Source organism: Trichosurus vulpecula, chromosome 2 (genome assembly GCF_011100635.1).
Source record: "Trichosurus vulpecula isolate mTriVul1 chromosome 2, mTriVul1.pri, whole genome shotgun sequence".
NCBI lineage: Eukaryota > Metazoa > Chordata > Mammalia > Diprotodontia > Phalangeridae > Trichosurus > Trichosurus vulpecula.
In genome coordinates, this window is record NC_050574.1 from 264,235,611 (window position 1) to 264,251,894 (window position 16,284).

General features: G+C 38.2%; 1 protein-coding gene across 1 annotated transcript; it reads right to left on the reverse strand.

Moving 5' to 3' along the window:
• Positions 1-837: 837 nt before the first annotated feature.
• LOC118836978 (putative olfactory receptor 10D4) lies at positions 838-7,763 on the reverse strand. Its single transcript, XM_036744040.1, has 2 exons — positions 7,752-7,763; positions 838-1,764 (listed from the first exon to the last, which is right to left on the reverse strand). Exons 1-2 carry the CDS (start codon positions 7,761-7,763, stop codon positions 838-840), a joined length of 939 nt encoding a protein of 312 aa, XP_036599935.1.
• Between the last annotated feature and the right edge of the window lie 8,521 nt (positions 7,764-16,284).

A 16,284-nucleotide genomic window follows, 5' to 3' on the forward strand; every position in this document is an offset into this window, starting at 1 on the left:
CAACATAGCTTCTATGAACACAAAAGAAGGGAATTGACCATATATAGGGGTTCTGAACCTTTGTCATGGTATGGACCCCTTTGAAAGTTTAATGAAACAAGTAAACCCCTTTGAAGAATATTGTTTTTAAATGCACGAAATAAAACAGGATTATACAATAAATTGTGTATATTGAAATGTAGTTATCAAAATATATTTTAAAAAAGTAAGTTCATGGACCCCAGGTTAGGACTAAACCCCCTACCTAATAGAATTAATCAGCGCTGGGAAGTATTAAAAGATAACAAAGGAGAAGTCTGACTTCAGTCCTAGGCTAAACCTAGGGAGCTTGACCAACCCACCTGTAGAGTTTAGGCCATAGTTAGTCACCAAGTGTTGATCAAGTGCTCACAAGGAAAAGCAGCACTAAACTTCTCAATGATAAACCTTTCTTAAAACAACAACAACAAACTGACAGCATCCTAGGCCCTAAAGAGGCTGAGAGTCTATGAGGTTAGAAAAAATAAGCATGTTTTCAGTTGAAATAAGTACAAAATTATAAAAATGCATCAAGCAGAAAAGGGGAGTTAGAAATTATTTTGGCAAATTCCAGAAGGGACTGAATAAATCTGGAAGGCCCTCTGGTAACAAGTCATTGCTGGGCTTCCAGTCTCTGCATGTTTCCTTCTGAGATAACAGTAAGGTCTTTTAATAACAGAAGTGTATCCTTCATACTCACTCAAACTTTTCTGCTCTCCTCTTGGCAACAAGCCCATTCAGAGCATAGGATGGAGGAAATTACTTGAGCAACCTCTCAGAAACTGAGATGAAGGTATAAGGAAGAAATGGTCCCATGGCTTACACTCCTGAAGTGTTTACCACTTGATGCAGTACTTTTCTCAAGGCCAATTTCACTTCCTTGTTCCTCAGTGTATAAATTAAGGGATTCAGGGAAGGGGTGACAATATTATTTAACACCTGAATCACAGAATCCAGCCAAGGAGTAGAAGCAGGTCTGAGATAGATGAGGACTACAGGCCCATAGAACAAGAGGATGGAAGTCAGGTGAGCACTGCAGGTGGAGAAAGCTCGGCGCCTGCCCTCTGATGAGCCGATTTTCAGTATGGAGAACACAATGCGAATGTATGAAATGACAATAAGCAGGAAACATAGAAGAGCCACAATGCCAACATTGGTGAAACTCACCATCTGAGCTAGAGAGGTATCTGCACAAGCTAGGGGCAACACTACAGGGATATCACAAAAGAAATAATTTACCTCATTTGGGCCACAGTAGGGTAACTTAAAGATGAGAAATGTAAGCACAGCTGCATGCAGACAACCACCCAACCAGGTACCCATAGTCAGGACAGTACACACCCTTTGGTTCATAATGACTGTATACCTCAGTGGGTGACAGATGGCTGCAAAGCGGTCATATGCCATCACAGTATAGAGGAAACACTCAGTGCAACCCAGAAAATGGTAGAAGAATAGTTGGGATGCACAGCCCTGGAAAGTGATGGTGTGACTGTATCCCATGAGGTAGAGCAGCATCTTAGGAGAACTTACTGAAGGAAAAAATATGTCAAACAGAGATAGATTTGCCAGGAAAAAATACATGGGAGTGTGAAGCTGGGAAGAAGAAATGATAGCTGTGAGGATAAGCAGATTCCCCAGTAGGGTGAGGAGGTAGAATGTCAGAAACAGGATAAAAAGCTCAATCTCCAGCCCTTTAGTGTGGGGTATTCCCATCAGGATGAACTTGATCACTCCTGTGTGATTCTTCAGCCCCCAAGGAGGATCAACCCTGGTAAAATAAAAAATAATCAGATAGAATGTTATAAGTAACAGAGTAAGAGAATCACAGAAATCTAGAACTGGAAGCTAACTCAGACGCCATCTAGTCCAACACACATCTGAACAGCTAACCCAAGCACAATGTCATTAATGCCACTCCTGACAATCCCACCTCTGCTAGTAGATCTTCAACAATTAGGAAGCTACTCCTTGCCAAGATAACCCATTCCACTTTTTTATTATTTGAATTGTGAGAGAAAATATAGACCGTCAAAATCTATTTCTGTGTAATCTCTACCCATTGCTCTTAGTTGTACATTTTGGAGCCAGGCAGAATAAATCATAATAGGTAGATGCATTTTCTTATTAGCAAATAAACTCATTGAAAGCAAGGACTATCTTTACTTTTGTATTTGTATCCCTACCACTTAGCACAGTGTTCGAAATATGGCAAATGCTTAATGAATGCTTTATGTGCATTCATCTTTGTGAGGAAAGGGAACTTCTCAGTCTCCCTAAAAATTACCTATAGAACCCTGCTCCCTTCCAGACCCTGCTCTCAAATAATCAGCTCAGTTTATGTTTAAAAAATTCACTTCTGTGAGAGAACATGTTGTTGGGGAAGAAATGTTAAGGAAGCCAGTTCTGATCTAATAGTCTGTTCTGGGATGTATTAAAACCTAAGAAATAAAAAGGCTAGATCCAATTCTAGGCTTGCTGCAGGGAACTTGGCCAACCTACCTGTAGAGTTTATAACATGGACAGTGATCAGGCATCAGTTGGCTGCCCAATGGGCAAAAGTAGCCCTAAACTTCTCAAAAGATCCTTTAAAAACCCTTTAAAAACATGTTATCAACTGAAATATAAAGGCACTAAGTTATTAAAAAGTTTCATACTTTCTGGACTATGATAATATGAACTAAGCTTCTGATATTTGACGTGCACCCAACAGGGAATGAATCGCAGGAAAAGTTGTCCTCAGGGCCCCCCAAATTTGGTAAAGTACCATAGATCTGAGGCTAGAAGTAGCCTCAAACTAATTGGTTCACCACTCTCATTTTATAGATGAGGAGGCTGAGGTTGATGGAGATTAAATGTCTTATCCAAGGTCAGTAAGCATCAGAGGAAGGATTTGGATCCACCTTCTCTGATCCTACAATCAGTGCCATTTCCCCTGTATCACACAAGTCTCCTTTGGAGCCTCCCTTGTCTCTTACTCTAAGCAGGCTCCAGCCACTGAAAGCCACAGGTATGGGACAGGTCCAAGTCTTCAGGAAACTATGCCATTGGATAAATTTCTATTAAGTAGATCTAACACCCTGTTTCTGAGCCAGTTTTCTCCCTTCTCCAGGAATTTGGAGCCCAGGGACCCTTTCTCTAAATCAGCTTTCAGAAAAAGCTGTAAAATGTGAGTCTTTGAGAAAAAATCAAATTTCAGCTCAACATGAGAATAAAATTTTAACAATTAATTTAATTATAATCTAATAATAATCAGCAGTAAAATATCTAATCTAATAACCAGTAATAAAATGAGCTACTCAGTAAGTTGTGAGCTCCTCATCAATGAGGGTATTCAAGCAGAATTTGGATGGCTACATCTAAGAAGAGACTTTTGCAATGATTGGTATAGTACCCATGACCCCCTTCATCTATCCCCATGTGGCTGAGGCTACTTAGCCCCTGCCTCAAAGTTTAACCCTGCACAAAGTACTAGGACCAATGTTCTCCCTAGGTAGGGAAATGAAAGGACCCATAGGTCAGTTGAAGTAGCTGAAGTGACTTAGTATTAAGTCAATCTAACTGCTAGTTTACCCCTGTAACTTTGGACTTGGCTCTGGTAATTGTACACTAGTTTCTCAAACTGGATCTATTTTGTTCCCTTGGACCCAAGTCTCTGCCTTGTAACCTGTCCCATATCCCACTAGGGTCTTGTGTTGATTTCACTTTTTTTCCCCTAACAACTGGAATTTTGATTACAGCCCTGATAAATGAATCCTTTATTGTTACACTGTACTTGGTCTCCTTTTTTGCCAGCTTCCTAGATTTGTACCTTCTGGTTGTTATACAATTACTCTGACACCTGGTTTTTCCTGCCTATTGTCTTCCCTTAGAAATCTCTCACAGGGAGCATCTATGTATTTTAGGCCATTCTCTATTGATTCTTTACCCATCTGTTCAGACATTTTTCAGGTAACCATTGCTTGGATCATTTCAGTTGTTCTGCTTCACATTTTTAAAAATTGGATTTGTGATTTAATCAGTATAAAAATACTGATGGGCACCTTCTCTGTAACTTATAGTCTTTGAGAGTTTCCTGAGGCACTGAGAGGTTGACTGTCTTACAACCTAGGTCTTCAAGACTTTGAGTCCAGTTCTCTATCCATGATAATCTACTGCCTCTCCTGCTCCATTTTTAATGGTCAGAGTCACCAAGCCTCAGTGTAAGGGATGTCTGTAAGGGATGACAGAATAGAGATAATCTCTAAGATCTTATTCTATAGCCTATGAATGTCAGTCATTTCTGAATTCCTATTAATTTAAATGATTAACCCTCAAAGGTGTATTTGCAATTGAAGACTTATTTGTAAGTTGAAAATATAATCCCATCTCAGTTAAAAGAATTTCTACATCTCTAAGAAGTTGCCAGAAATATCTGGAGGTCTAGCATGAACCTGGGTTCATATCCTGCCTCCACCAAACCTGTGTGACCTTGAACAAGTAATTTAATCTTCCCACTGCTCAGTTTTCTCCTCTGAAAAATGAGGGTGTTGCACTAGATGGCCTCTAAGGTTCCTCCCAGCTGTGGATCACTGTTCCCCATGACATAAGAACACAGTGACATGTACACAACTAGATGTACATTTAACAACTTTTATCAGTTAATGAATCCTTGACTTCATCTTCTCTGGTGTATGGGAGAAGGAGAGAAAGGGATGGACAGAAAGGAAGAAAAGGAGAAGTAAAAAGACATAAAGAACAGGTTAAGTCTTAGACATTTACATGGTTAAATTAGTTTGAGAGAAAATTTTTCTGTGCCTTCCCCAAGTTTTCCTTGAATGAGAAATGAAAGTCTCTAGTTAAAAGTTCCTTCTGCAAAGGTGCTGTGGAGAAGGGCTTGGGTTCCAGAAGCAGGAATCCTTTGAAATCCTCCTCCTTTGTCAGAGACAGTTAAATTGAATCACACAGACCTGGCTGTGCTTTTGTCCCATGTAGTAATTTCCATTAAGACTCCAAGAACCTCGATATTCCCATATATAGAGGAGCTTACATGGCCTTGATCTCCCTTTGGAATCCATTCCCTGCTATGCTCCTGACTCTTTAGGGAGCCTGATGAACAGAGGGACCAATTTACTCTGCATCCCTTCTTTCTTTCTGGAGGCATTTGTAATAATATAGAGATTTGTGAGGTTTGTTATATGTAGTTTTACCAATATCTGTGATTCCAAGCAACTCTTGTAGCATTAATATATCTAGGTTTTAGGGAAATGAGGATTGACTTTGACCCTTCAGGTGTGGAAAGAGATAATAATTGTTTTGATAATGACTTAGTAGATAGAGATAGAAGAAGAGTCTCTAATGCGCCCTAACATACATATACAAATACATACGTGTGTACATACATATGTATGTATGTATTACAAATATATACACACACAACAGTCCCATTACCACCAAGGCAGAAACAGAAGAAGGAACTCATCCTTTTGGATAACGTTGGTGTTCATTCATTTTAACTGTCTAGTCGGTGAGGTTTTTTGCTGGAGTGCTGTGTGGGGTGGTTACCAAAAAAAGAGAAAAAATCCAACACATCAATCTCTATCTCTTTCAGCTACTTGTTCATTTCCTTATTAAGTATTTCTCAGGACTTAAAAGGAGTATGGGTTATGAATGTCACAGAGATTATTAAAACTAGAGAAAAAATGACTAATTAGCTCAACCAGACTTCTCCTTAAGCTAAAGAAAATCTCCCCATTTGGGGTTAACGTATACTCTTTGCTCAATCTTGAACTGTGCCATTATTGACTTGGACTAAATTCATGATGCATCTCCATATACTTAAACAGAAATTTCAAATAGCATAGAAACACAGACAAACATTGAAATCTCTTTGTATTCTCAAACCAAACTTTACACAGCTTACTAGATCTTTCTTTAGGTATCCCCAGACAGGATGTCCACCTTTGTCCCAATGGGAATCCCATAGGATGCATTTGTCTTCTTATGTTTGACCCCATCTAACCTGGGGGCATTCCCAAGCAAGTATGGCACTTCTCAGAGTAACTTCTCCTGAGAGAATTGGACTAGATTTTGGATTTCACTTATTCCATATGAGAAGTTCCTCACTGAAGAAGAACTCACTTTCCAAACAGAACATGGGGAATAGATCTATTCAACAACTTTCAAAATAATTCTCATGAAGTTAGACTGAATTTTGTAAATTTAGTGGGTGTATATGCAGATGCTTCACCTTCTGTGACAGGAAAGCGTGAAAGATTTATTCCACAGATAAAAAAAGTATTAACAGATCTAGATGCTCTCGTTTCTTTTCATCGTAGCTTGCATCAACAAAATCTCTGTACTAAAGCTACTTTTTTAAGCAACACTTTGCAACAAGTTATAGGTATTGATAACTCTATTCATGCAAATGCAACATAGTATCATCAGTTTCATAATTATTTCATTTTCTATCTATAATTCTGCTAGGTTTCAAATCCATGGAACAAGATGCCCCCGTGCCAGGTTCACCCCTGTTTTGTATCCCCAGAACGCAAACATAATAGGCTCTTAATAAATGTTTGTTAAATTGAATTCATGATATCTGTCATTGTGTCTTTGCATTCCAGAAGCTAGAAAAGTATGATAGATTCTTTATAAATGGATGTACCTTTTTATAATAGTACTAGTGTACCATAAATGGTACTACCACTTATAGTAGTTGCTTCATAAATGATTATTGCCTGGCTTGGTTTCATTTTTCTTGGCTTAGATTAACATGACTTGATTTAGTGTAGACTGGACTAAATTGGAATGCCAGAATTTCTTGTACTTCATATAGCCAGACATAAGTCCACTAGGCTTGCTGGTAGCTAGATTCTGCATCTCTAGATCATTTTGGATAAATAAAAAAAGATTCCTATTTTCATTTTGCAAGGCTAAAATCTTTCTTTGCAGGATTTGTTGTTTATCAATGAAACCATTCATTTTTACAACTATGTGCCTTGGAGTTTTCCATAGGTATTTTTTTTTCCTGAAGAGGATCTGTATATTCTTTCAATTGACATCTTGTTTTCTCTGTTCAGAAATTCTGGGCAGTTTGTATTATATTATATTGTATCACATCATATTGTATATTATTTTTGCATAACAGTGTTCAAGTTTTTTGTTTTTTCATGTTATTATGGGAACACTTTAATCCTTAAATTAAATTTACATGTCCTGTCTTTAACAGTATGAATTTTTTGTATAGATCATGACTTCTTTTAATGTTATGGCTTTTTCCTTCTACTTTTCCAGATTTCATTTACTTCCATATAATCAGTGATCTTCTCCATGGTTTCTTTAGTGAAACTTGCTACTGTGGATTCAAGTTTTGCTATTCTTCCAATTATTTCCACTATTCAGGTCATAAATTCAGTTTTCAAAATTCTTATTTCTATTTTAAACCATTTTGGAATATCTCGCTATGCTTCCATGCTCTCTTTAGAGTCCACCCGGTCTTCTGCAACATTAAGTATTGATTTATTTTCAATTGTCTTACAATATTTACTCATAGATGCCTGAAATCTTTTTACCTGACTTTTCATGCTCAAAATCATTAATTGTGTTTTCTTCCTCTTTAGATTTCAGTTAATTTTTTTGAGGGGAGGGGTGGCCTTATTTTCCTTTATTGATCACTTTCTGACTCCTTCCTCTTTGACAGTAGTTACCCTACATGTTGGATCTCACCAAAGTGTTGCAATCTTCTCACTCACTGTTAAATTCATGTTTAACAATACTCTCTCTGCTCATAGCGACCTCCCAGAAGTCAGAAATGGACCCACATGGATCTTGAACTCTTTCCCTTAGGCTTGGAGATGTACTGTAGAGGCAAACACTTAAGTCCAGTCCCCTTTCCATTTGTTCCTCAATTGTCTGGCTGAACTCTGTTGTGCCACAGAGTGCTGCCATGCTATGCATGCTACACTTGTTCTTAAGCAAATTTCAGTCCTTTGGATCTCCTATAGGTGGAGTGGTGTGTAGAATTGAGTTCTTTGAAACTTTGCTGCTAGAAGTATCATGGGTGGTGGGGGAGGGGATGCTGAGTGAGTACATTAAGAGTTAGGGATTTTTCTCTGTTGTTAGTTCATTGGAGTTTTTCCTTATTTGAGTTCTTGGTGTCATAGAGTGTGGAGACAGCTAAAATAGCCTTATCTCTTGGATAGAATGCCTAGTTTTCAGAGGTTTGAGAGTTTATGAGAATCTGAGAAAATGTCTAGTCCTCTATCTTATTAGTCACGAGAAGTACCTAGAAGTCTCCAAAGTGATTTATCTAAAATATTGAACTGACCAAGTCAGCCTTCTGCTCAGTGAATTCCAGTGCCTTTCTATTACAATATAAATTCCTCAGTTTGGCATTAAAAGTTTCACCTAGAAGAGGCTTTTCCTACTTTCCCATTCCCCCCAGCTGCCAATGTCTCACCTCTCAGAAAGCATTCTACCTACTTTTTCTTTCTATTTCTCTATTTTTCTCTTTCTGTCTCTTTCCATCTCTGTCTACTTCTCCCACATATACATACATACATACACACACAGACACAGACACACACACACACACACACCTGACTGTATATACAGGATCATCTAAACACATATACACATGTGTATATAGCTAGATAGATAGATTATGAAAAATATTTTTCTTAGTAATCATTATCTTGGAAATGGAGAGCTTCCCCATCTCCCTTTCTTTCAAAGTTTAGTCCTTCTTTAGAAGAACTTTAAGATCTAATCTAAATGGATCTATTCCTGCTCATTATGTTGCCCAGACAAGTCTGGGAAAATGTTGATTCCTCTCTATTGTTAAGACAGGTGATATAGAAATTGATGTCTCTTTGATCAGGATTAAGTGACCTAAGTCCCTCAAGACTTCATTTTAATATAGCCCACCTCCCAGCATATTGACCAATTAGAGTTGATTGACATTCCACAGGAACACCTACTCTTTGAAAGGCATATAACCTGCAGCCCCCAATTCCAAACTGAATTAGTTCTGAAATGGCCCCCTTAAGGGGACTCAGTTTTATACTGTAACACCCATGCAATGTGTGTCAAGCCAGCTAGAGAGAAATTACATCATGGACACATGCACCCTAATTTCATTTGTCTCTTTCTAGAACAGACTCCATTTCGAATTGGGGTTCATGGGATTCACATGATACAAATATATGTACATGTATGCACATGAAGAGAGTATGTATAATACACACACATATACACATATACAGAGATATATACACACAGATTTGTATGTATACATATGTCAGGTGTGTATGTATATACTTATGTACATATACATACATGCATGCATATATACATATATACATACGTGTGTATTTCTTGTAACTATCTAGTTATTGACATTCTCTCCCCCCATTAGAATGAATGTACCTTGAGTACAGAGACTTTTTTGCCTTTCTTTGTATCTCCAGTGCTTCCCACACTCTCTGGCACATATTAAGTTCTAATTAAATTCTTGACAATTGGCTGGTCTTTGTTAGCTGTCATATAGTCTACAAGCATCCTATTTTTTTTAAATTCCAAAACTTGAGCATTGGAAGAACCTATATCATACCCAGTTCATAATAAGGTCCAAAGTAAAAAGTTGCTGGATTCTATGCTTTTTCCCTCGTGAACAAACAATAAATACAGAGGGATCTTGTATCCCCTAAACCATTCATGTAGTTGTGTGACATGAAAGATTTGATCTGCTGACAGATACTGTTGGTCAAGCCCTTCATGATTCCTTTTCAAATATTCCTTTAAAAAAACCCTTTGATTCATTTCTAGGTTACTCTCACAAAATTCAAGTAACGATGGCATAGGGCTTGGCATCTATTGATATTATATAGGATAAGGAGGTATGGCTATAATGTAATTTATTTGAAAAAGATCTGGAGGTTTATTGGACCCTACAGTAAGTACATTATTATGAGTCAGTATCATGAAATCACATCTGAGAACACTAATACAATCTTAGGCTATATTAATACAGGCACATGACATATAGAACTAGGGAGGTTATATACTTGTTGTCTATGGCCGTGATCAGACAGGATCTGACAATTGGAACCATTTCAAAGTGGAACTGGTGTCTAGTAAGGTTATGTTCCCTACACTGCCCTCTCCAAAGTTCTTCAAGCAAAGATTCTTTAGGTAGTTTGTAATGGAAGCTCTTGTTCAGATGCAGCCTATATTAGATGGATTCTAAGCTCCCTTACAACTCTGAAATTCTGGGATTCCTTGCTTTTGTGATGTTAATTTCTTAAAGGAAATATATAACCTTGATTTCTATTATTTTTATTAAATTTATTTATTTAGTATATTTAGTTTTCAGCATTGATTTTCGCAAGAGCTTGAATTACAAATTTTCTCCCCATTTCCACCCCCCCCACCCCAAGATGGCATATATTCTGGTTGCCCTTTTCCCCAGTCAGCCCTCCCTTCTGTCACCCCACTCCCTTCCCATCTGCTTTTCCCTTCCTTTCTTGTAGGGCAAGATAAATTTCTACGCCCCATTGCCTGTGTATCTTATTTTCTAGTTGCATGCAAAAACTGGTTTTTTTTGTTTTTGAACATCTGTTTTTAAAACTTTGAGTTCCAAATTCTCTCCCCTCTTCCCTTCCCACCCACCCTCTCTAAGAAGTCAAGCAATTCAACATAGGCCACAAGTGTATCATTATGTACAACCCTTCCACAATACTCACGTTGTGAAAGACTAACTGTATTTTGCTCCTTCCCAACCCATCCCCGTTTATTGAATTTTCTCCCTTGACCCTGTCCCCTTTCGAAAGTGTTTGTTTTTGATTACCTCCACCCCCATCTGTCCTCCCCTCCGTCATCCCCCCTTTTTTTATCTTCTTCCCTCTTCTTTCTTGTGGGATAAGATACCCAATTGAGTATGTATGGTATTCCCTCCTCAGGCCAAATCTGGTGAGAGCAAGATTCACTCATTCCCCCTCACTTGCCCTCTCCCCTCCTCCCACAGAACTGCTTCCTCTTGCCACCTTTATGGGAGATAATCCACCCTATTCTATCTCTCCCTATCTCCCTATATCTCTTGATATATTCCTCTCACATCCCTTAATTTGATTTTATTTCTTTTAAATATCTTCCCTTCATCTTCAACTCACCCTGTGTCTGCTCTCTCTCTCTCTTTCTCTCTCTCTCATATATATATATATATATATATATACATATATACACACACACATACATATATACATACGTACACATTCACTTATATATATATATACATAAACATAAATATATATATATAAATATATATATATATATATATAGCATATTCCCTTCAGCTACCCTAATACTGAGGTCTCATGAACCATACACATCATCTTTCCACGTAGGAATGTAAACAAAACAGTTCAACTTTAGTAAGTCCCTTGCAATTTCTTTTTCTCATTCTTTTTCTTGATTACCTTTTCATGCTTCTCTTTATTGTTGTGTTTGAAAGTCAAATTTTCTATTAAGCTCTGTTCTTTTCACTGAGAAAGCTTGAAAGTCCTCTATTTTATTGAAAATCCATATTTTGCCTTGGAGCATGATACTCAGTTTTGCTGAGTAGGTGATTCTTGGTTTCAATCCTAGCTCCGTTGACCTCCAGAATATCTTATTCCAAGCCCTTTGATCTCTTAATGTAGAAGCTGCCAGATCTTGTGTTGTTCTGATTTTGTTTCCACAATACTCAAATTGTTTCTTTCTGGCTGCTTGCAATATTTTCTCCTTGATCTGGGAGCTCTCTAATTTGGCGACAATATTCCTAGGAGATTTCTTTTGGGGATCTATTTGAGGAGGCGATTGGTGGATTCTTTCGATTTCTATTTTGCCCTGTGGCTCTAGAATATCAGGGCAGTTCTCCTTGATAATTTCTTGAAAGATGATATCTAGGCTCTTTTTTTTGATCATGGCTTTCAGGGAGTCCAATAATTTTTAAATGATCTCTCCTGGATCTATTTTCTAGGTCAGTGGTTTCTCCAATGAGATATTTCACATTCTCTTCCATTTTTTCATTCCTTTGGTTCTGTTTTACAATACCTTGATTTTTCATAAAGTCACTAGCTTCCACTTGCTGCAGTCTAATTTTTAAGGTAGTATTTTCTTCAGTGGTCTTTTGGACCTCCTTTTCCATTTGGCTAATTCAGCCTCTCAAGGCATTCTTCTCCTCATTGGCTTTTTGGAGCTCTTTTGCCATTTGATTTAGTCTAATTTTTAAGGTGTTGTTTTCTTCAGTGTATTTTTCAGTGTTTTTTTGGTTCTCCTTTAGCAAGTCATTGACTTGTTTTTCATGGTTTTCTCGCATCCTTCTCATTTCTCTTCCCAATTTTTCCTCTACTTCTCTATCCTGCTTCTCCAAATCCTTTTTGAGCTCCTCCATGGCCTGGGACCAGTTCATGTTTTTCTTGGAGGCTTTTGTTGTAGGCTCTTTGACTTTGTTAACTTCTTCTGTCTGTATGTTTTGGTCTTCTTTGTCACCAGAGAAAGAATCCAAAGTCTGAGACTGAATCTGGGTGTGTTTTCGCTGCCTGGCCATATTCCCAGCCAACTAAGTTGACCCTTGAGTTTTTCAGTGCGGTATGATTGCTTGTGGATATAAGAGAACTATGTTCCACGCTTGAGGGGATGCGCCAGCTCTGCCACACCAGCACTCCTCCTTCCCCAAGAACCCTCAACCCAGACTGGACTTAGATCTTCAGCAGGCTCTTCACTCCTGCTGTGATCAGCCACTTAATTCATCCCACCAGGTGGGCCTGGGGCCGGAAGCAACTGCAGCTGTAGTTCTGTAGTTGTGCCACCTTCACTGCCCCCTGGGATGGTAGCCGAACTGGGAACTCCTTCCATTCCCGCAGCTTTTCCCACTAACCTTCTCTGTTGTCTTTGGTGTTTGTGGGTTGAGAAGTCTGGTAACTTCTGCAGCTCACTGATTCAGGGCTCTAGGGCATGCTCTGCCCAGCTCCTGGTCTGGTTGGTCCACACCGCTCATGCTGGACTCTGCTCTGCTCTGCTCCACTCTCCTCCCAGTTCCCTGTGGGATAGATCTCATCCAGAGATCATCCAGGCTGTCCTGGGCTGAGGTCCTGCTTCCCTCTGCTGTTTTTTGGGTTCTGCAGTTCTAGAATTGGTTCAGAGCCATTTTTATAGGTTTTTGGAGGGATTCAGTGGGGAGCTCATGCTAGTCCCTGCTTTCCAGCCGCCATCTTCAATTTCTATTATTAATTGATAAATTTTACAATTTCAATTTTAAGTCTTCTACTAGAGAAAGGCTATTTCATGCCACTTTGCTCAACTATCTTGAGGGAATGACATATTATTTGTGTGTTAAAGTTCGGTTTTATTTAGGCTTTTCTATAGTACAAAAACAGAACTGATAAACTTTTTAAAAAAGATGTAAAATAGTAGCATGAAAATGAAGAAAAATTCATTACTGGATTGCCAGTCTTATTATCCTTTCTAGGCTAGGAAACTGCCAAGGTAATGTTCTTCCGTGTTCCACAGAGAAGCTAGAGAGCTACTTGTCAGGACTTCAAGTCTAATTGTTTGCAAGTAACTGGGAAACAACCTTTCAGAAAGTAAAGAATGAGCGTCCAGAAAGATCTTCAAGGCTCCCCAGAGAGAACACACTGTAGGGTGAGAGCAGTCTTTAAATTTATGAAGAAAGTACTTCAATATAAGAAAAACAGGATACATAGGTGCTCATTGCACATGGCAATGTCAAGCCACAAAAATTAGCAAATAAAGACATGGCTTCTCTCTTTACATCAATCTATATATGAGTATGGAAGGATGGAGAAGCAAATATCAAGTACTCCTATATGTGTCCTTAAGAACAGTATCTCAGTTGTTTACTCTTCTTTTTCATCTAAGTGAGGAAGCTCAGGGACCCTGAGAGTAACCTCATCCCTAGGGGCCCTTTTTCCATTTTAAGATGTCTTTTACCCACTTCTTTTTGTTATGCCAATTATTCTGTTCTTGCATATATATTAACCATCTTTTAACACTCTCTAATAACTGCTGTATAAACTCTTTGAATTGCATCCTGTGACCAATATCTCCAACCAGCTGATAACTAGTGAACAATGGGGAAAAAACACAGATAATTTTGACCACCAGGAAGAGTCACAGGCTGTGGGGTGAGTCTTCTCCTCATATTGCTTTTTTATTAAGCTCTGCACACCTTACATAGTTGCTAATTTTCTCTGCAGCCTTTGGCTTATACCCCACAGAAGGCCATTTCGTAGACCAGGAAGCTACTTCACTACCAAAAAATAAGAAAATAAATAAAATCAGAATTTGGAGCACATAGCTGTACTCTAAAGGTGAGGCAGAAGGGATCCTCAGTGATTAATTTAGAAATGCCAAGAATGGATAGGCCCTATCATCATAAGAAAAGTACAGAAATTTTGGCAAACTAACAGATGTAATTGTTTCATCTCAGACTTAGGTTTGGAGTCTTGTGAGTCTTTTATTCTATTTTCCTTCCTATTTATTATTTGGAATTACGGCATGGCCAAATGAAATGAGTGTGGAAATAAGGGTCAAAAGACTTGAGTGTTAGTCCTAGTGATTCAAATTCCTATATAAACAGTTAATGTCTCTGAGCCTTGGTTTCTTTATGTGGGAAATGGAGACGATAATGCCAATAATGCATAGTACACAGGGAAATTGTGTGAAATAAAGGCTACAGAACTATTCTATAACTTCACACAACAAAAATGTAATAACTTAGCCCTATGAAATATCAATGTTTCACTCCCTTCCCTTTTCTTAAAGAAAGTTTCCACTGTAGAAACACTGATCTAACAATAGAAATCCTAATGATAATGAGAAGCTAAGTGATGAGTGATTCTCATGTTCATCATACCAGTGAACCATTTTCTTTATCTTTCAGTCTTTAGGAGTTTAAAATATAATTTTTGTAACTCTAAGCTCAGAAATCTCCTAGGCATCTGCTGCCTCTTCAGACAGTAATGTTGGGGTCTAGTCTGACTGACTCTATATTCCTTGATTTTCCTTCAAAATAGAGAATCAAAAATTATTCCCTCCCTGAGTTTGATCAATATTGAGATGAAAACTTTTGGCAAATGTGGTATTATAATATTAATCATGCCCACAAATAGTCATGGACAAAAGCAGTAAGGGTTAAGGCATCAGGAGACATGGCTTTATTTCTGGCTCTGCCACTAGTTTGCTAGAGTTCCCTAGGTAAGTCGGTTCCTTTTCTCTGTGGGGCCAGTTACCTTATTTGCAAGCATTCTAATATTCAACTAGAGGACTTCTGAAGTCCCTATGAGTTAAGATTTTCTAAGTTTGTAACTTGCCCATGATTGAAGAGAAGGGAGAAATGAAAGAATAAAATGCGGCTTATTCAAATAAGAATGGCAGGGTTAATTTAGACTCGATGTTCTATGAGAGAACTGTTAGCCAGTGGGTCCCCACCCTAGCCGTTAGTGGAGGAACTCTGTATTGCCACTACATTGACACTTGATATCTTACAGTTTCAGAATAGAGTCAGGATTAGGATATGATAAGATGGATATGTGTGTAAAGAACTGAGTACTTTCTTAATGACAGCCAGCAAGCACTGCTCTCTAGGCTTTATGCGGAGCCATGGTATCAACAGCACCTAGTCATAGGGAAAACATTTTCTCCTAAAAGAATCTTAGAAAAGGAAAAAGACAAGGAAGGAGAGTATTTTGGAGGAGATTATGAGAAAGATGTCATTTGTTAGAGGGAGATCTGTAGAGAGTGAACCCTGTGGAATACTTTAAAGGCTATTATCCTACTAGGAAGCATGTTCAATACTAGATCTTGGTTTCTTTGTTTTAGCACTCTGTCCTATAGGGTATATCGCAAATGAGATTTGTGTCACTTCATTGATTCAAATATGGAGGTATGCAGCCATCTATAAAGGTGCAATCCTTTCTCTGATATTTATTTATGTCATGTTTCTTGAAAGTGGGGTGTCATTCCTATCAGCATAACATTCCTTTCATTCATTCTCCTTTCTCTGTCCACACAGACATCAACCACCCTAATTCAGATCCTCTTCATCTTTTCCCTACACTATTGTAATAGTGTCCTGATTGTTCCCAAACCATATTTTCCATATCTGCCAAAGTGATTTTCCTAAAACAATAGCCTTTTCTTACCTCCCTCTGGCATTTATAATTTTTCATGGTTTGGCTCAAATAAGCTTTTCTGGCCATATTATATATTTTCCTTTTCATGTGT